The sequence below is a fragment of the Labrus bergylta genome, chromosome 9, assembly GCF_963930695.1.
Source record: "Labrus bergylta chromosome 9, fLabBer1.1, whole genome shotgun sequence".
NCBI lineage: Eukaryota > Metazoa > Chordata > Actinopteri > Labriformes > Labridae > Labrus > Labrus bergylta.
This window is the reverse complement of record NC_089203.1, coordinates 16,174,978-16,195,956: the sequence shown is the minus strand read 5'-3', so window position 1 is coordinate 16,195,956 and position 20,979 is coordinate 16,174,978. Positions and strand designations below refer to the sequence as shown.

Here is a 20,979-nt window from a genome sequence, read left to right as displayed (position 1 = left end):
CCCTTTATATCCACTGATCCCTGGCACACTTGAAACATTACACAACAACAATTTCTCCAACTGTGTTTACATGTTCTCTATGTACATTTTTACTGTGATTTATCAGTTAAAAGGATTCATTTCGACGACCTTTTTCCGTTTAAAATCATTTGTAAATTCCAATATATTACTGGAGAAGATTTATCTTAACACAATTTTAGATTGTTCAAAGTATCTTCTTCTGGGTTATATTTTAGTTAGTCTTCTGTAGTTTTGTTATGTGGACTCTTAGGGCCGCTGTTGACCAGATTGTCAACGGAAGAGAGCAGGTTTGCAGCAGCACCTCCCTTCTAACGTCGACACAGTACAGACAGAACTCGACGGGGAAAAGGCTGGCGAGCCTGGCTGCGGGATTTCTTTTTTTAAAAGAGGAGAAATTTCGACTGGTAAAGCATTTTAACAACAAGTGACTCTTGGAGCTGTTCATATGATATTTACATTTTGAATCTGGGTTGTATTTGTTGTTTGGATTACAAACGGACTGTGGAGCCTCACTGAGGGACAAATCTGAAAGAACAATGAATTGGCAAGTACTGTTGTTTATGTCGCTGCTTTCACTCGACTCAGTTTTCGGGCAGGTCACCTACTCTATTCCGGAGGAAATGGCGAAAAACTCTTTAGTGGGAAATATAGCACATGATTTAGGTTTGGAAAGTAAACGTCTGATTTCCGGCAAAGCTAAGATCTATACGAGGAACAGCAACGAGTACATCGAGCTGAACAGAGAAAGAGGAGTCCTCCTCGTCAAAGAGAGAATCGACAGAGAGGTGTTGTGCACAGAGACTGCGCTTTGTGCTTTAGATTTCCAGATTATTTTGGAGAATCCAATGGAATTTTACAGTGTTACTGTCCAGATCACAGATATTAACGATAATGCACCAACCTTTGAAAAAGGTGAGATGAAATTTAAAATAAGCGAGTCAGCCGTGATCGGAGCTAAATTTGTGCTGGAAAGAGCTGTGGATCTAGATGTTGGTATTAATGATCTTCAAAGATACGAATTAAAACCGACTGATAATTTTGCTCTTAAACTGCACAATAACGCTGACGGTAATAAAAACGTAGAGATGGTGCTACAGAAGCCTTTGGACAGGGAGAAACAGGAGCAGATATCTCTCGTCTTGACGGCTGTAGATGGAGGAGAGCCGCAGATGTCAGGAACAATGCTTATTGTTATCACAGTTTTAGACGCTAATGATAATGCCCCTGTTTTTACACAGCCAACATACAAGGCTACAGTTACTGAAAATTCACCTAAAGGCACCGTTGTTGCCACTGTTACAGCCTCAGATGCCGATCAAGGCTCAAATGGTAAAGTAACATATTCAATAACAAATACCTTAGACAATGTTAGAAAAATGTTTGAGGTCAGTGAGGAGAATGGCGAAGTCACTTTAATTGGAAATGTTGACTTCGAGAAGTACAGACATTTCCAGATCAACTTACTTGCCAGTGACGAAGGTGGACTCACTGATTCCTGTAAGTTAATTGTTGATGTGCAAGATGTTAACGACAACCACCCTGAAATTAATATAATGTCGAAGTCAAACGTCATTATAGAGGATGCTAAATTAAATACAGTAGTTACAATGATTAATATTGAGGACAAGGACACTGGAGACAACGGTAAAGTGCAATGTTTTATCAACGAACATATACCTTTCACTTTGAAAGCATCAACTCATGATTTCTTCAGTTTAGTGACAGACAGTGATTTAGACAGAGAGGTCGCTTCTCAATATAATATCACAGTGACGTGTTCTGATGAGGGAGTGCCCTCTCTCTCCAGCAGCGTCACTCTCACCTTACAGATCTCTGATGTAAATGACAACGCACCTGTCTTTGAGAGGAGCTCATATGAGGCCTACATTGTAGAAAACAACACACCAGGCCTCTCTATATTCACAGTGAAAGCCAGAGACGCTGACTGGAACCAGAATGCCCGTGTTTCTTACATCCTGGAGGACTTCTCTGTTAACGGAGTGCCAGTCTCCTCATATGTTTCCGTCAGTGCTGATAGTGGAGTCATCCATGCAGTGCGCTCTTTTGACTACGAGCAGATCAAAGGCTTCCAGTTCCGCGTCAAAGCGCAGGATGGAGGCTCCCCTCCACTCAGTAGCAACGTGACAGTGAAAATAGTGATCCAGGACCAGAACGACAACCCCCCTCAGGTCCTGTACCCAGTCCAGACTGGTGGATCAGTGGTGGCTGAGATGGTGCCTCGTGCAGCAGATGTGGGCTACCTGGTGACTAAAGTGGTGGCTGTTGATGTGGACTCTGGACAGAATGCCTGGCTCTCGTATAAACTGCAGAAAGCCACAGACAGGGCGCTGTTTGAAGTGGGCTTACAGAATGGAGAAATCAGAACTATCCGTCAAGTGAATGATAAAGATGCTGTGAAACAAAGACTGACTGTTATAGTGGAGGACAACGGGCAGCCGTCTCGTTCAGCTGCAGTCATTGTTAACGTGGCGGTGGCGGACAGCTTCCCTGAAGTGCTGTCTGAGTTCACTGACTTTACACACGACAAGGAGTACAATGACAACCTGACTTTTTACTTAGTGCTGGCTTTGGCTGTAGTGTCCTTCCTCTTCATCACGTGTGTAGTGGTTATTATATCAGTGAAAATCTACAGATGGAGACAGTCTCGCACCCTGTATCACTCCAACCTCCCTGTGATTCCATATTATCCACCACGTTACTCAGACACTTTGGGCACAGGGACTCTCCAGCACGTGTACAATTACGAGGTGTGCAGGACGACTGACTCCAGAAAGAGTGACTGTAAGTTCGGCAGAGCTGGTAGTCAGAACGTGTTGATAATGGACCCCAGTTCTACAGGGACCATGCAGCGGATACAGAGTGAGAAGAGCATCCTGGATGAACCAGACTCTCCTCTAGAGGTCAGACTGATTTAAGATTGTTTTTCTGCACCTTTACCTTTTCCATAATTTAAATCTCAAACACCGAGTTTTTGGTATAATGGATGCAGCATGTCAAGATTTGATCATCACCTCATTGTTATCCTAAACCATCTATTCAGTAGTGCTATTTAAGCAGTTTTCTACATTGATTTCATGTCTGGGTTCATTGCTTAACTTAGCATTCCTGATATACAATAATGTTCTACTATGGTTTTATGTGACTTTGGTTTGTGTGTGGACGTGCAGCTGGTTATCTGTATTGCCTGCAGCACTCAAACACTGACTCTGTCGTGCGTTGGTCACTCATGTTGAACCAGACGAGTACTCAATAGATTCATGAGTTTACGCTTGTCTTCGTTGCAGGTATAGGTCGTTTCTGGGGGCATCAGTCTGTTAAATTTTGCTCTATTTTTAAAAACATTACGTGTTTTGTTGAGAGGACTTGTGCAGTGATTCTTTTCAGTAAGTAGTATATATTTTCAGGACCTTGGAGAGAGACAGTTACTTTATCAGCTCCTTTTGCCTCCAATCACTGTTACCCTTTTTTACCATTTTTTTCTCCTTATAGTGCAACAACAGTTGAGTTCCTTGGCTTTTGAAAAATTTGATCATTTTGTGTGATGATTTTAAATTTTAAATACTAAAAGATACGTTTATTACTTCGCCTTTACATACAATTCTTGTATTATAAACGACTGCAAAAATGCCTAAATAGTATTACAAAACATTCAAAGTATTCAACGGTTTAATCCTCATATTTCAACTAAATTTCAGCTCACTTTCATTAAACTTTAAAAAGGTTTTAAGCAAGAGTTCTGAACAAAGAGTCATCTGAGTTGGTTTTCTGCAGTTTTATACTGTGAACTCTTAGGGCCGCTGTTGACCAGAATGTGAACGGCTGACAGTAGGGTTGGAGCAGCACCTCCCATTGTTCATCTACATAATGAAGAAAGAGCTCGACGAGAAAGAACCACTACCATATTCGTGCAGGATATTTTGAAAGATGACGTGAAATTGCAGTCTTTATCCGCTTATGAGGAAAAAAATGACGAGTTAGCGTTCATAACTGGAATCGATATCAGACTAACGGGATACGACACTGAATCATACGGAAACGTTTCGGCAGAACAATGACAGGGCAAGTTCTGCTGTTTTTCTGTCTCCTCTCCGTCGGATCAGTGCTGGGACAAGTCAGCTACACTATTCCGGAGGAAATGGCCAGAGGATCTTTAGTCGGTAACATTGCACAAGATTTGGGTTTGGAAACGAAACGTCTGGCATCCGGTAAGGCTCGGATTTATACCAGAGACAGCGACGAATACATGGAGCTGAACAGAGAGAGAGGAGTCCTCCTTGTTAAACAGAGAATCGACAGAGAGGCGCTCTGCAGACAGACGACGCCGTGTGCTTTGCATTTCCAGATTATTTTAGAGAATCCAATGGAATTTTACAGTGTTACTGTCCAGATCACAGATATCAACGATAACGCACCTACATTTGAAAAGGGTGAGATGCAATTTAAAATAAGTGAATCCGCAGTGATTGGGGCTAAATACGTGCTTAAAAGAGCTGTGGATCTTGATGTAGGAATCAACGATCTTAAACACTACGAGTTAAAACCGACTGATAATTTTGCTCTAAAACTGCACAACAACGCTGACGGTAATAAAAACGTAGAGATGGTGCTACAGAAGCCTTTGGACAGGGAGAAACAGGAACAGATATCTCTCGTCTTGACTGCTGTAGATGGAGGAGAGCCGCAGATGTCAGGAACAATGCTTATTGTTATCACAGTTTTAGATGTAAACGATAATGCCCCTGTTTTTACACAGCCAACATACAAGGCTACAGTTACTGAAAATTCACCTAAAGGCACCGTTGTTGCCACTGTTACAGCCTCAGATGCAGATCAAGGCTCAAACGGTAAAATAACGTATTCAATCACAAATATCTTAGATGATATCAGGAAAGTGTTTCAGGTAAATGAAAAAAATGGTGAAGTAACTTTAATTGGAAATATTGACTTTGAAGAATCGCGAAACTATCAGATAAATTTGCTTGCAAGTGATGACGGAGGGCTCACAGACTCCTGTAAGTTAATTGTCGATGTTCAGGATGTAAATGACAACAAGCCGGAAATTGACATAATGTCAAAGTCAACTGTTATTTCAGAAGATGCCAAACTTAATACCGTTGTTACAATGATTAACATCGAGGACAAGGACTCAGGAGAAAACGGAAAAGTGCAATGTTTTATCAACGAACATATACCTTTCACTTTGAAAGCATCGACTCATAATTTCTTCAGTTTAGTGACAGACAGTGATTTAGACAGAGAGATCGCTTCTCAATATAACATCACAGTGACGTGTTCTGATGAGGGAGTGCCCTCTCTCTCCAGCAGCGTCACTCTCACCTTACAGATCTCTGATGTAAATGACAACGCACCTGTCTTTGAGAGGAGCTCATATGAGGCCTACATTGTAGAAAACAACACACCAGGCCTCTCTATATTCACAGTGAAAGCCAGAGACGCTGACTGGAACCAGAATGCCCGTGTTTCTTACATCCTGGAGGACTTCTCTATTAACGGAGTGCCAGTCTCCTCATATGTTTCCGTCAGTGCTGATAGTGGAGTCATCCATGCAGTGCGATCTTTTGACTACGAGCAGATCAAAGACTTCCACTTTCGCGTCAAAGCGCAGGATGGAGGCTCCCCTCCACTCAGCAGCAACGTGACAGTCAAAATGGTGATCCAGGACCAGAACGACAACCCCCCTCAGGTCCTGTACCCAGTCCAGACTGGTGGATCAGTGGTGGCTGAGATGGTGCCTCGTACAGCAGATGTGGGCTACCTGGTGACTAAAGTGGTGGCTGTTGATGTGGACTCTGGACAGAATGCCTGGCTCTCGTATAAACTGCAGAAAGCCACAGACAGGGCGCTGTTTGAAGTGGGCTTACAGAATGGAGAAATCAGAACTATCCGCCAAGTGAATGATAAAGATGCTGTGAAACAAAGACTGACTGTTATAGTGGAGGACAACGGGCAGCCGTCTCGTTCAGCTGCAGTCATTGTTAACGTGGCGGTGGCGGACAGCTTCCCTGAAGTGCTGTCTGAGTTCACTGACTTTACACACGACAAGGAGTACAATGACAACCTGACTTTTTACTTAGTGCTGGCTTTGGCTGTAGTGTCCTTCCTCTTCATCACGTGTGTGGTGGTTATTATATCAGTGAAAATCTACAGATGGAGACAGTCTCGCACCCTGTTTCACTCCAACCTCCCTGTGATTCCATATTATCCACCACGTTACTCAGACACTTTGGGCACAGGGACTCTCCAGCACGTGTACAATTACGAGGTGTGCAGGACGACTGACTCCAGAAAGAGTGACATGAAATATATGCAGCCGATTAGTCAGAGCTTAGTCAGTGTGGATGATGCTGGGACTGAAACACCACAGGTGGACAAACAACTAACAGGCCATTGTTCTCAAATGTCAACATTGGTGAGTGATCGTTTACATTTTTAATTTTCCACCTCGTTTTCTGCAGATATCCATCTTTATATCTCATGTGGCTCGAACACGCGCAAAGCTATTACTTTCGTCCTGGTGCTGAATCGGTTGAAGGATTCACCTTAAAATGTTTTAACGCTTTCTGTTAAATTGAATGGATATTTTTTAATTCTAAAGCCCATAATATTGTAAAAAATACGCCAAACGTTCTTCCAATTCTCTACCTAAAATGATGTCTATTGTCCAGCTCTTGCTTCTCCTAAAAGTGTCCCTAAATTCTAAAATTATCAACTTTAGTTACAGAAATGCTGGACGTCTAATTAGCTTTTACAATTTTGCCTATAGGTTTTAAAAAATATTATAATTATAAAATGTATACATTGGTAACTTTATTATCTGAATCAAGAGAAAATATCTTTCAGAACTTAATTTCTTTGGTCATCATGAAAAAAAAATACAAAATTGTCCCCCAAATACTTTTTCTTGTTACTCTTTTTTTTGCCCATTTTCTTTATTAGTGTGCACTTTTTTTGTGTTAACATTTTACTTGTGTTTAATTCATAGTTAATTCTGTAGATTCTCGTCAGTGTTCTGCAACAGTTGTTTTTCAAACATATTCAGATCAAATGGACTTGCCTGATTTCAGTATTATTTCACAATTGCTATGCTGTTGTGGAACATGACTTGATCCGTGTACAATAATACATAGGCCTATGTTTATGCCTTCCCTGTTTTAAACCTTTATTATGTTTTGAAATGTAAGAAGATAAACGATTTTTTAGCTTTCCACAGAACATTGGGGTTTTTTATGAATATGCCCACCACCTACATTACCTTGGATGGGCTCTGAGCGCCGCTGTTGATACATCACTGACTCAGTTTCGCACTGAGCATAGCTGCGGTCCACCCCTTCTGTTCATATCTGTGTTTTTCTGCTCGGGGAGAAGAAGGTATGGTCCGAGGTGGCTTAAATAGCAGCATTTACCGTGGTATTTCGAGATGAAAATACATTAAACTCTTCAGTTGTTGGATTTGGTTGCATCGGTTTTTCATTGAAAGGAATTACTTCATCTCTACCTCTGGATTATGATGTCTTTTCTTGGGATCACCGCTCTCAGAGGCCCATGGCAAACACTGGTTGTCATTCTTTGTCTTTTCATGCTGAGCTCAGTGAGTGGACAGGCTCGGTACTCCATACCGGAGGAGCAGGCAGAAGGGTCTTTTGTTGGAAACATCGCTCGAGACTTGGGTCTGGATGTGGCGAGGCTCATATCAGGAAAAGCTCGTATTATTATGAAAGGAAGCCGACAGTACGTTGATTTAAACCGGGACAAAGGCTCCCTCGTTATTAAAGAGCAAGTAGACCGAGAAGAACTGTGCGGAAAGACGACGCCCTGTAGCTTCAGCTTCGAGTTGATTTTAGAAAATCCAATCCAGCTTTATCGGGTCACAGTGGAGGTAGTAGACATAAACGATAACAGCCCGTCGTTCCCAAAGGATGAGATCAGTTTGAAAATTGTTGAGAGTGTTGCGTCAGGCACTCGTTTCTCATTAGAGAGCGCAGATGACCCCGATGTTGGTATTAATGATATTCAAAAATATACACTTAAACCCTCTGATCATTTTAAATTGGAGGTACAGAACCAGCCTGATGGAGGGAGTTACATCGAAATGGTTTTGCAAAACCCGTTGGACCGAGAGAAAGAGGAGACTCACTCTCTCGTGCTGCTTGCTTCAGATGGAGGAGAGCCTCACAGATCAGGGACGGTGCGTATTCACATCAGTGTGCTGGATGCTAATGATAATGCGCCAGTCTGTAGTCAGCCTGTTTATAAAGCAGATGTCCGAGAGAACTCTCCTGCAGGAACAGTGGTGACCACTGTCAGTGCGAATGACGCAGATAAAGGTGTAAATGGAGAGGTAACTTACTCCATAGCTCATGTTGCCAGAGAGGCGAAGCAGCTTTTTGAGGTAAATGTAAAATCTGGAGAGATTAAAGTAGCAGGTAAACTGGATTTTGAAAAATCTCAAACATATCAATTAAACGTCCAGGCCAGTGACCACGGGGGATATACAGACACGTGTAAAGTTATTATTCAGATAATTGACGAGAACGACAACGTCCCAACAATACAAATGATGTCATTTTCAAACTCGATATCCGAGGACTCTCCTCCAGGTACAACGCTAGCTGTTGTTAACGTGGATGACGAAGACTCTGACGGTAACGGTGTCGTCAAGTGCTCCATTAACTCTGACATCCCATTCAAAATGGAGTCGTCATTAACAGGATATTATACGATTGTAACTGAAGACTTCTTAGACAGGGAAAGTGTTCCTGAGTATAATATCACAATCACCGTATCTGACCAGGGCTCTCCGCCACTGTCGAGCAGTAAGACCATAAATGTTAAAGTTTCTGACGTGAACGACAGCCCACCAAAGTTTGATCAATCAGACTACAGTAAGACTGTACCTGAGAACAACCCTCCCGGAGTTTCTGTTTTCACCCTCAGTGCTAGTGATGCAGACTGGGGCCAAAACGCTCGTGTTTCTTACCTCCTGGAAGAGAAAGAGATTAATGGGGTCGCTGTGTCTTCACTAGTGTCAGTAAATTCAGAAAGTGGCGTCATTCATGCAGTGAGGTCGTTTGATTTTGAGCAAATCAAGTGGTTTGAATTCAACGTAACAGCTCGTGATGCTGGATCCCCTCCTCTGACTTCGGTGGCTACAGTAAGAATAGTGATCCAGGACCAGAACGACAACCCCCCTCAGGTCCTGTACCCAGTCCAGACTGGTGGGTCAGTGGTGGCTGAGATGGTGCCTCGTGCAGCAGATGTGGGCTACCTGGTGACTAAAGTGGTGGCTGTTGATGTGGACTCTGGACAGAATGCCTGGCTCTCGTATAAACTGCAGAAAGCCACAGACAGGGCGCTGTTTGAAGTGGGCTTACAGAATGGAGAAATCAGAACTATCCGCCAAGTGAATGATAAAGATGCTGTGAAACAAAGACTGACTGTTATAGTGGAGGACAACGGGCAGCCGTCTCGTTCAGCTGCAGTCATTGTTAACGTGGCGGTGGCGGACAGCTTCCCTGAAGTGCTGTCTGAGTTCACTGACTTTACACACGACAAGGAGTACAATGACAACCTGACTTTTTACTTAGTGCTGGCTTTGGCTGTAGTGTCCTTCCTCTTCATCACGTGTGTAGTGGTTATTATATCAGTGAAAATCTACAGATGGAGACAGTCTCGCACCCTGTTTCACTCCAACCTCCCTGTGATTCCATATTATCCACCACGTTACTCAGACACTTTGGGCACAGGGACTCTCCAGCACGTGTACAATTACGAGGTGTGCAGGACGACTGACTCCAGAAAGAGTGACTGTAAGTTCGGCAGAGCTGGTAGTCAGAACGTGCTGATAATGGACCCCAGTTGTACAGGGACCATGCAGAGGATACAGAGTGAGAAGAGCATCCTGGATGAACCAGACTCTCCTCTAGAGGTCAGTTAAGGAATGCTACCATGTTCCCATTTCTCTCTTATGAAGCCTAATTGCATTTTCATCTATATGTATTGCGCTACCCAGTCTTTTTCAGCACCACGGATAGCATCCCACCCACCAATTTCAAAATCACCTTCATTAACCTTTTGCCTTTCTCATCACGGGGACTTGTAATTCAATTTGAAGTCAGCCTTATACAAGTTTGTATTTTAGAGTGTGTAAAACAACCGTTATGGCTTTTAATCTTCCTTTTTTGGCTATGATTATTTTAAATGCGGTTTTTTGGCCATTGTACCTTATAGTTATCTTTTATCAGATTTCCACGTAATGAGTCCTAAGTTGGGCTTGTATCGGCCTCCCTGCTTTGATTCAGTAAAAAAAAAACTCTGGAGTGAGACTTCTGGTTGGTATTTGATTGAAACCAAACGGAATGATTTGGTTTTACATTTTCTAAATGTTTCTATTCGTGTAGGTTGAGCACAGACAGCAATTGTTCACTGAATTTTTAACATAAGCTTTTATTTGTACAAACAATATTTACTTTATAATTAATTATTTTGCAATAGGTAATAAGAAATGTCACTTTATGAAAGCCGTCCAGACAGTTCTCAATTCAGCACCACGGTCAGCGACATATGTACACTCAGACTCATCCTCTCTGTCCAAGTGTTATTTTCTTTAAATGCAGTTTGAATATAGTTTTTACACATTGTTTTGTAATTACTTAATTAAATTAGGACATTCTTTTCTAATTAATGTATATTTTCTGCTAAATCTTGATTATGATTTGTGTCTGCTTGTCCACGTGATTACAGTTGAAGAATAAATCAAAAGGGAAAGTTGACAGCAAATTATTTCTAGGTGTTTACTCACGGTTTGTGAAGAGGTTAACAGCATTCATATGGCCCTTTATTTCTTCATTTCATTTATATTTACTTGCATTGACTATGCTGGAGAAATTAAATGATGTTGCCTCTCTCTGTAGTTTTGCATTACGGACTCTTAGGGCCGCTGTTGGCCAGAGTGTGCACAGCTGAGGGTGGGTTGTAGCAGGTCCTCCCATGTGACATCACAATAATGAAGCGAACACGACAGGAAAGTGCAGACATTCGGGTTATGTAGAACCTCTTCTTACGAAAACGACGATCTGAGACACGTCTTTTTCACGAAAGGATTACATTACAGAGTTGCATTTTTGACACTGAAGTGGAATTCAGTTTACGGATTACATAGCCTGTCTTTGGAACACCTTGGCGAAGATACTGGGATAGAACAATGGAAGGACTGGCGCTGTTGTTTATCTCTCTCGTTTCCCTTGGCTCTGTATTTGGGCAAGTGAGCTACACTATTCCGGAGGAAATGGCGAAAGGATCTTTAGTCGGTAACATTGCACAAGATTTGGGTTTGGAAACGAAACGTCTGTTGTCAGGTAAAGCTCGAATTTATACCAGAGACAGCGACGAATACATGGAGCTGAACAGAGAGAGAGGAGTCCTCCTTGTTAAACAGAGAATCGACAGAGAGGCGCTCTGCAGACAGACGACGCCGTGTGCTTTGCATTTCCAGATTATTTTAGAGAATCCAATGGAATTTTACAGTGTTACTGTCCAGATCACAGATATCAACGATAACGCACCCACGTTCGAAGAAAGTGAAATCAAATTTAACATTAGCGAATCCGCAGTGATTGGAGCTAAATTTGTACTGGAAAGAGCAGAAGATCTTGATGTTGGGATTAATGATCTGCAAAGGTACGAGTTAAAACCGACTGATAATTTTGCTCTAAAACTACACAATAACGCTGACGGTAATAAAAACGTAGAGATGGTGCTACAGAAACCTTTGGACAGGGAGAAACGCGACCAGATATCTCTCGTCTTGACGGCTGTTGATGGAGGAGAGCTGCAGATGTCAGGAACAATGCTTATTGTTATCACAGTTTTAGATGTAAACGATAATGCCCCTGTTTTTACACAGCCAACATACAAGGCTACAGTTACTGAAAATTCACCTAAAGGCACCGTTGTTGCCACTGTTACAGCCTCAGATGCAGATCAAGGCTCGAACGGAAAAGTAACGTATTCTATTACAAATAAATTTGATGAGATAAAGAAATCTTTTCACATGAACAAAGCAAATGGGGAAGTAACCTTGATTGGAAATATTGACTTCGAAAAATCGAGAAGCTTTCAAATAAATGTACGTGCAAGTGATGACGGAGGGCTCACAGACTCCTGTAAGTTAATTGTCGATGTTCAGGATGTAAATGACAACAAGCCGGAAATTAATATAATGTCAAAGTCAACTGTTATTTCAGAGGATGCCAAACTTAATACCGTCGTTACAATGATTAACATCGAGGACAAGGACTCAGGAGAAAACGGAAAAGTGCAATGTTTTATAAATGAAAATTTACCCTTCACTTTAAAAACATCGACGAATAATTTCTATAGTTTAGTGACAGACAGTGATTTAGACAGAGAGAGAGCCCCTCAGTATAACATCACAGTGACGTGTTCTGATGAGGGAGTGCCCTCTCTCTCCAGCAGCGTCACTCTCACCTTACAGATCTCTGATGTAAATGACAACGCGCCTGTCTTTGAGAGGAGCTCATATGAGGCCTACATTGTAGAAAACAACACACCAGGCCTCTCTATATTCACAGTGAAAGCCAGAGACGCTGACTGGAACCAGAATGCCCGTGTTTCTTACATCCTGGAGGACTCCTCTGTTAACGGAGTGCCAGTCTCCTCATATGTGTCCGTCAGTGCTGATAGTGGAGTCATCCATGCAGTGCGCTCTTTTGACTACGAGCAGATCAAAGACTTTCAGTTCCGCGTCAAAGCGCAGGATGGAGGCTCCCCTCCACTCAGCAGCAACGTGACAGTGAAAATAGTGATCCAGGACCAGAACGACAACCCCCCTCAGGTCCTGTACCCAGTCCAGACTGGTGGATCAGTGGTGGCTGAGATGGTGCCTCGTGCAGCAGATGTGGGCTACCTGGTGACTAAAGTGGTGGCTGTTGATGTGGACTCTGGACAGAATGCCTGGCTCTCGTATAAACTGCAGAAAGCCACAGACAGGGCGTTGTTTGAAGTGGGCTTACAGAATGGAGAAATCAGAACTATCCGCCAAGTGAATGATAAAGATGCTGTGAAACAAAGACTGACTGTTATAGTGGAGGACAACGGGCAGCCGTCTCGTTCAGCTGCAGTCATTGTTAACGTGGCGGTGGCGGACAGCTTCCCTGAAGTGCTGTCTGAGTTCACTGACTTTACACACGACAAGGAGTACAATGACAACCTGACTTTTTACTTAGTGCTGGCTTTGGCTGTAGTGTCCTTCCTCTTCATCACGTGTGTAGTGGTTATTATATCAGTGAAAATCTACAGATGGAGACAGTCTCGCACCCTGTTTCACTCCAACCTCCCTGTGATTCCATATTATCCACCACGTTACTCAGACACTTTGGGCACAGGGACTCTCCAGCACGTGTACAATTACGAGGTGTGCAGGACGACTGACTCCAGAAAGAGTGACTGTAAGTTCGGCGGAGCTGGTAGTCAGAACGTGCTGATAATGGACCCCAGTTGTACAGGGACCATGCAGAGGATACAGAGTGAGAAGAGCATCCTGGATGAACCAGACTCTCCTCTAGAGGTCAGTTAAGGAATGCTACCATGTTCCTTTTTCTCTCTTATGTAGCCTAATTACATTTTCATCTATATGTATTGCGCTACCCAGTCTTTTTCAGCACCATGGATAGCATCCCACCCACCAATTTCAAAATCAATTGTCGACTGTTATGTAGTTTCCTTCGCACATTTCTTTAACCTTTTGCCTTTCTCATCACGGGGACTTGTTATTCAATTTGAAGTCAGCCTTATACAAGTTTGTATTTAAGAGTGTGTAACAACAACCGTTGTGGCTTTTAATCTTCATTTATTGGGTATGATTATTTTAAACGTGTTTATTTTTTGACCCTCGTACGTCATAGTTATCTTGTATCACATTTCTACGTAATGATTCCTAATGTAGGCTTGTTTCGCTGCTTTGAGTCAGTAAAAAAACTCTGGAGTGAGACTTCTGTTTGGTATTTGATTGAAACCAAACGGAATGATTTGGTTTTACATTTTTTTCTAATTTTTCTATTCGTGTAGGTTGAGCACAGACAGCGATTGTTCATTGATTTTTCAACATAAGCTTTTATATCTACAAACATTATTTTTTTTGCATTATAAGTTATTCTTTCTGCAATAGGTAATGAGAAATGTGACTTTATGAATGCAGTCCAGACAGTTCTCAATTCAGCACCACGGTCAGCGACATATGTACACTCAGACTTATCCTCTCTGTCCAAATGTTATTTTCTTTAAATACAGTGTGAATATAGTTTTTACACATTGTTTTGTAATTACTTAATTAAATTAGGAAATTATTTTTTGTATTGGCTGCTATATCTTGATTATGATTTGTGTCTTCTTGTCCACGTGATTACAGTTGAAGAATAAATCAAAAGGGAAAGTTGACAACAAATTATTTCTAGGTGTTTACTCACGGTTTGTGAAGAGGTTAACAGCATTCATATGGCCCTTTATTTCTTCATTTCATTTATATTTACTTGCAGTGACTATGCTGGAGAAATTAAATGATGTTGCCTCTCTCTGTAGTTTTGCATTACGGACTCTTAGGGCCGCTGTTGGCCAGAGTGTGCACAGCTGAGGGTGGGTTGTAGCAGGTCCTCCCATGTGACATCACAATAATGAAGCGAACACGACAGGAAAGTGCAGACATTCGGGTTATGTAGAATCTCTATTTACAAAAACGACGATCTGAGACACGTCTTTCCACGAAAGGATTACATTACAGAGTTGCATTTTTGACACTGAAGTGGAATTCAGTTTACGGATTACATAGCCTGTCTGTGGAACACCTTGGCGAAGATACTGGGATAGAACAATGGAAGGACTGGCGCTGTTGTTTATCTCTCTCGTTTCCTTTGGCTCTGTATTTGGGCAAGTCAGCTACACTATTCCGGAGGAAATGGCGAAAGGATCTTTAGTCGGTAACATCGCACACGATTTGGGTTTGGAAACGAAACGTCTGGCATCTGGTAAGGCTCGGATTTATACCAGAGACAGTGACGAATACATGGAGCTGAACAGAGAGAGAGGAGTCCTCCTTGTTAAACAGAGAATCGACAGAGAGGCGCTCTGCAGACAGACGACGCCGTGTGCTTTGCATTTCCAGATTATTTTAGAGAATCCAATGGAATTTTACAGTGTTACTGTCCAGATCACAGATATCAACGATAATGCACCTACATTTGAAGGAAGTGAGATGAAATTTAAAATAAGCGAATCGGCTATACTCGGGGCTAAATTTGTACTGGAAAGAGCTGAAGATCTTGATGTTGGGATTAATGATCTGCAAAGGTACGAGTTAAAACCGACTGATAATTTTGCTCTAAAACTGCACAATAACGCTGACGGTAATAAAAACGTAGAGATGGTGCTACAGAAGCCTTTAGACAGGGAGAAACAGGAGCAGATATCTCTGGTCTTGACGGCTGTAGATGGAGGAGAGCCTCAGATGTCAGGAACAATGCTTATTGTTATCACAGTTTTAGACGCTAATGATAATGCCCCTGTTTTTACACAGCCAACATACAAGGCTACAGTTACTGAAAATTCACCTAAAGGCACCGTTGTTGCCACTGTTACAGCCTCAGATGCAGATCAAGGCTCAAACGGCAAAATAACGTATTCTATTACAAATAAATTTGATGACATTAAGATGCTATTTCACATTGACCAAGAACATGGTAAAGTAACTTTGATTGGAAATATTGACTTCGAAAGATCGAAAAGTTTTCAAATTAATGTACTTGCAAGTGATGACGGAGGGCTCACAGACTCTTGCAAGTTAATTGTCGATGTTCAGGATGTAAATGACAACAAGCCTGAAATTAATATAATGTCGAAGTCAACTGTTATTTCAGAGGATGCCAAACTTAATACCGTTGTTACAATGATTAACATCGAGGACAAGGACTCAGGAGAAAACGGAAAAGTGCAATGTTTTATAAATGAAAATTTACCCTTCGCTTTAAAAACATCCACAAATAATTTCTATAGTTTAGTGACAGACAGTGATTTAGACAGAGAGAGATCCCCTCAGTATAACATCACAGTGACGTGTTCTGATGAGGGAGTGCCCTCTCTCTCCAGCAGCGTCACTCTCACCTTACAGATCTCTGATGTAAATGACAACGCGCCTGTCTTTGAGAGGAGCTCATATGAGGCCTACATTGTAGAAAACAACACACCAGGCCTCTCTATATTCACAGTGAAAGCCAGAGACGATGATTGGAACCAGAATGCCCGTGTTTCTTATATCCTGGAGGACTTCTCTATTAACGGAGTGCCAGTCTCCTCATATGTTTCCGTCAGTGCTGATAGTGGAGTCATCCATGCAGTGCGCTCTTTTGACTACGAGCAGATCAAAGACTTTCAATTCCGCGTCAAAGCGCAGGATGGAGGCTCCCCTCCACTCAGTAGCAACGTGACAGTGAAAATAGTGATCCAGGACCAGAACGACAACCCCCCTCAGGTCCTGTACCCAGTCCAGACTGGTGGATCAGTGGTGGCTGAGATGGTGCCTCGTGCAGCAGATGTGGGCTACCTGGTGACTAAAGTGGTGGCTGTTGATGTGGACTCTGGACAGAATGCCTGGCTCTCTTATAAACTGCAGAAAGCCACAGACAGGGCGCTGTTTGAAGTGGGCTTACAGAATGGAGAAATCAGAACTATCCGCCAAGTGAATGATAAAGATGCTGTGAAACAAAGACTGACTGTTATAGTGGAGGACAACGGGCAGCCGTCTCGTTCAGCTGCAGTCATTGTTAACGTGGCGGTGGCGGACAGCTTCCCTGAAGTGCTGTCTGAGTTCACTGACTTTACACACGACAAGGAGTATAATGACAACCTGACTTTTTACTTAGTGCTGGCTTTGGCTGTAGTGTCCTTCCTCTTCATCACGTGTGTGGTGGTTATTATATCAGTGAAAATCTACAGATGGAGACAGTCTCGCACCCTGTTTCACTCCAACCTCCCTGTGATTCCATATTATCCACCACGTTACTCAGACACTTTGGGCACAGGGACTCTCCAGCACGTGTACAATTACGAGGTGTGCAGGACGACTGACTCCAGAAAGAGTGACTGTAAGTTCGGCGGAGCTGGTAGTCAGAACGTGCTGATAATGGACCCCAGTTGTACAGGGACCATGCAGAGGATACAGAGTGAGAAGAGCATCCTGGATGAACCAGACTCTCCTCTAGAGGTCAGACTGATTTAAGATTGTTTTTCTGCACCTTTACCTTTTCCATAATTTAAATCTCAAACACCGAGGTTTTGGTATAATGGATGCAGCATGTCAAGATTTGATCATCACCCCATTGTTATCCTTAACCATCTATTCAGTAGTGTTATTTAAACAGTTTTCTACATTGATTTCATGTCTGGGTTCATTGCTTAATTTAACATCCCTGATATACAGCAATGTTCTACCATGGTTTTTTTGTGACTTTGGTTTGTGTGTGGACGTGCAGCTGGTTATCTGTATTGCCTGCAGCACTCAAACACTGACTCTGTCGTGCGTTGGTCACTCATGTTGAACCAGAGTTCTCAGTAGAATAATAAGTTTACATATGTCTTCGTGACAGGTATAGGTATTTTCTGGGGGCATCAGTCTATTAAATTTTGCTCTATTTTCGAACATCATTTCGTGTTTTGTTGAGAGGACTTGTGCAGTGATTCTTTTCAGTAAGCAGTATATATTTTCAGGACCTTGGAGAGAGACAGTTACTTTATCAGCTCCTTTCACCTGTCATCACTGATAGCCATTTTTACAATTTCTTTCTCCTCAAAGTACAATAACAGTTGAGTTACTTGACTTTTGGACGAACTTGATCATTTTGTGTGATCATTTTAAATACTAAAAGATACGTACATTAATTTGTCATTCCATACATATCTTGTATTAAAATGACTGCAAAAATGCCTAAATAGTATTACAAAACATTCAAATTATTCAACGTCATATTTCAAATAAAATTCAAATCGCTTTTTTTAAACTTTAGACATGTTGTAAGCAAGAGTTCTGAACAAAGAGTCATCTGAGTTGGTTTTCTGCAGTTTTATACTGTGAACTCTTAGGGCCGCTGTTGACCAGAATGTGAACGGCTGACAGTAAGGTTGGAGCAGCACCTCCCATTGTTCATCTACATAATGAAGAAAGAGCTCGACGAGAAAGAACCACTACCATATTCGTGCAGGATATTTTGAAAGAAGACGTGAAATTTCAGTCTTTATCCGCTTTTGTTGGGGAAAAGGGACTAGTTAGCGTTCATAACTGGAATCGATATCAGACTAACGGGATACGACACTGAATCATACGGAAACGTTTCGGCAGAACAATGACAGGGCAAGTTCTGCTGTTTTTCTGTCTCCTCTCCGTCGGATCAGTGTTGGGACAAGTCAGCTACACTATTCCGGAGGAAATGTCCAGAGGATCTTTAGTCGGTAACATTGCACAAGATTTGGGTTTGGAAACGAAACGTCTGGCATCCGGTAAGGCTCGGATTTATACCAGAGACAGCGACGAATACATGGAGCTGAACAGAGAGAGAGGAGTCCTCCTTGTTAAACAGAGAATCGACAGAGAGGCGCTCTGCAGACAGACGACGCCGTGTGCTTTGCATTTCCAGATTATTTTAGAGAATCCAATGGAATTTTACAGTGTTACTGTCCAGATCACAGATATCAACGATAATTCACCAGCCTTTGAAAAGGATGAGATGAAATTTAAAATTCTCGAATCCGCAGTGATTGGAGCTAAATTCGTGCTTAAAAGAGCTGTGGATCTTGATGTAGGAATCAACGATCTTAAACACTACGAGTTAAAACCGACTGATAATTTTGCTCTAAAACTGCACAACAACGCTGACGGTAATAAAAACGTAGAGATGGTGCTACAGAAGCCTTTGGACAGGGAGAAACAGGAGCAGATATCTCTCGTCTTGACTGCTGTAGATGGAGGAGAGCCGCAGATGTCAGGAACAATGCTTATTGTTATCACAGTTTTAGACGCTAATGATAATGCCCCTGTTTTTACACAGCCAACATACAAGGCTACAGTTACTGAAAATTCACCTAAAGGCACCGTTGTTGCCACTGTTACAGCCTCAGATGCAGATCAAGGCTCAAACGGTAAAATAACATATTCTATTACAAATAGCTTAGATGATATCAGGAAAGTGTTTCAGGTAAATGAGGAAAATGGCGAAGTTACTGTAATTGGAAATATTGACTTTGAAGAATCGCGAAACTATCAGATAAATTTGCTTGCAAGTGATGACGGAGGGCTCACAGACTCATGTAAGTTAATTGTCGATGTTCAGGATGTAAATGACAACAAGCCTGAAATTAATATAATGTCGAAGTCAACTGTTATTTCAGAGGATGCCAAACTTAATACCGTTGTTACAATGATTAACATCGAGGACAAGGACTCAGGAGAAAACGGAAAAGTGCAATGTTTTATAAATGAAAATTTACCCTTCGCTTTAAAAACATCCACAAATAATTTCTATAGTTTAGTGACAGACAGTGATTTAGACAGAGAGAGAGCCCCTCAGTATAACATCACAGTGACTTGTTCTGATGAGGGAGTGCCCTCTCTCTCCAGCAGCGTCACTCTCACCTTACAGATCTCTGATGTAAATGACAACGCGCCTGTCTTTGAGAGGAGCTCATATGAGGCCTACATTGTAGAAAACAACACACCAAGCCTCTCTATATTCACAGTGAAAGCCAGAGACGCTGACTGGAACCAGAATGCCCGTGTTTCTTACATCCTGGAGGACTCCTCTATTAACGGAGTACCAGTCTCCTCATATGTTTCCGTCAGTGCTGATAGTGGAGTCATCCATGCAGTGCGATCTTTTGACTACGAGCAGATCAAAGACTTCCAGTTCCGCGTCAAAGCGCAGGATGGAGGCTCCCCTCCACTCAGCAGCAACGTGACAGTGAAAATAATGATCCAGGACCAGAACGACAACCCTCCTCAGGTCCTGTACCCAGTCCAGACTGGTGGATCAGTGGTGGCTGAGATGGTGCCTCGTGCAGCAGATGTGGGCTACCTGGTGACTAAAGTGGTGGCTGTTGATGTGGACTCTGGACAGAATGCCTGGCTCTCGTATAAACTGCAGAAAGCCACAGACAGGGCGCTGTTTGAAGTGGGCTTACAGAATGGAGAAATCAGAACTATCCGTCAAGTGAATGATAAAGATGCTGTGAAACAAAGACTGACTGTTATAGTGGAGGACAACGGGCAGCCGTCTCGTTCAGCTGCAGTCATTGTTAACGTGGCGGTGGCGGACAGCTTCCCTGAAGTGCTGTCTGAGTTCACTGACTTTACACACGACAAGGAGTACAATGACAACCTGACTTTTTACTTAGTGCTGGCTTTGGCTGTAGTGTCCTTCCTCTTCATCACGTGTGTGGTGGTTATTATATCAGTGAAAATCTACAGATGGAGACAGTCTCGCACCCTGTTTCACTCCAACCTTCCTGTGATTCCATATTATCCACCACGTTACTCAGACACTTTGGGCACAGGGACTCTCCAGCACGTGTACAATTACGAGGTGTGCAGGACGACTGACTCCAGAAAGAGTGACTGTAAGTTTGGCAGAGCTGGTAGTCAGAACGTGTTGATAATGGACCCCAGTTCTACAGGGACCATGCAGAGGATACAGAGTGAGAAGAGCATCCTGGATGAACCAGACTCTCCTCTAGAGGTTTGATTTTAATCTTCCCTTGCTTGTTGTTGCATTTTTTTAGTGTGTGTGTGTGTACTTGCTTCAAACAGAATTTCAGCACCTTGGACAGAGACATTGTCATGCTTGCGGTTCCTCTCTCCTCCAT

General features: G+C 42.5%; 4 protein-coding genes and 1 pseudogene across 37 annotated transcripts in view; all 5 read left to right on the top strand.

The window, feature by feature from the left end:
• The window catches only part of LOC109979913 (protocadherin gamma-A11-like), a 312,688-nt gene that overhangs the window by 197,133 nt on the left and 94,576 nt on the right, over nt 1-20,979 (top strand). For 2 of the 34 annotated variants that reach the window (XM_065958664.1, XM_065958643.1), the window contains exon 1: nt 3,955-6,472. The exons of the other annotated variants lie outside the window; for them this stretch is intronic. In XM_065958664.1, the coding sequence (XP_065814736.1) occupies nt 4,094-6,472 (2,379 nt within the window). In that variant the 5' untranslated portion in view covers nt 3,955-4,093. Of the gene's footprint in view, nt 1-3,954; nt 6,473-20,979 lie in introns of those variants that run through there. 34 annotated transcript variants of the gene reach the window in all.
• LOC110006250 (protocadherin gamma-A2-like) lies at nt 552-3,801 on the top strand. Its single transcript, XM_065958691.1, has one exon. It carries the CDS (start codon nt 558-560, stop codon nt 2,955-2,957), a length of 2,400 nt encoding a protein of 799 aa, XP_065814763.1. The 5' UTR covers nt 552-557; the 3' UTR covers nt 2,958-3,801.
• LOC109979200 (protocadherin gamma-A11 pseudogene) lies at nt 7,177-9,997 on the top strand (annotated as a pseudogene).
• Nucleotides 10,829-14,368, top strand: LOC136179941 (protocadherin gamma-A2-like). Its single transcript, XM_065958693.1, has one exon. It carries the CDS (start codon nt 11,264-11,266, stop codon nt 13,655-13,657), a length of 2,394 nt encoding a protein of 797 aa, XP_065814765.1. The 5' UTR covers nt 10,829-11,263; the 3' UTR covers nt 13,658-14,368.
• On the top strand, nt 14,530-20,884 carry LOC109979198 (uncharacterized). Its single transcript, XM_065959031.1, has 2 exons — nt 14,530-17,332; nt 18,444-20,884. Exons 1-2 carry the CDS (start codon nt 14,948-14,950, stop codon nt 20,856-20,858), a joined length of 4,800 nt encoding a protein of 1,599 aa, XP_065815103.1. The 5' UTR covers nt 14,530-14,947; the 3' UTR covers nt 20,859-20,884.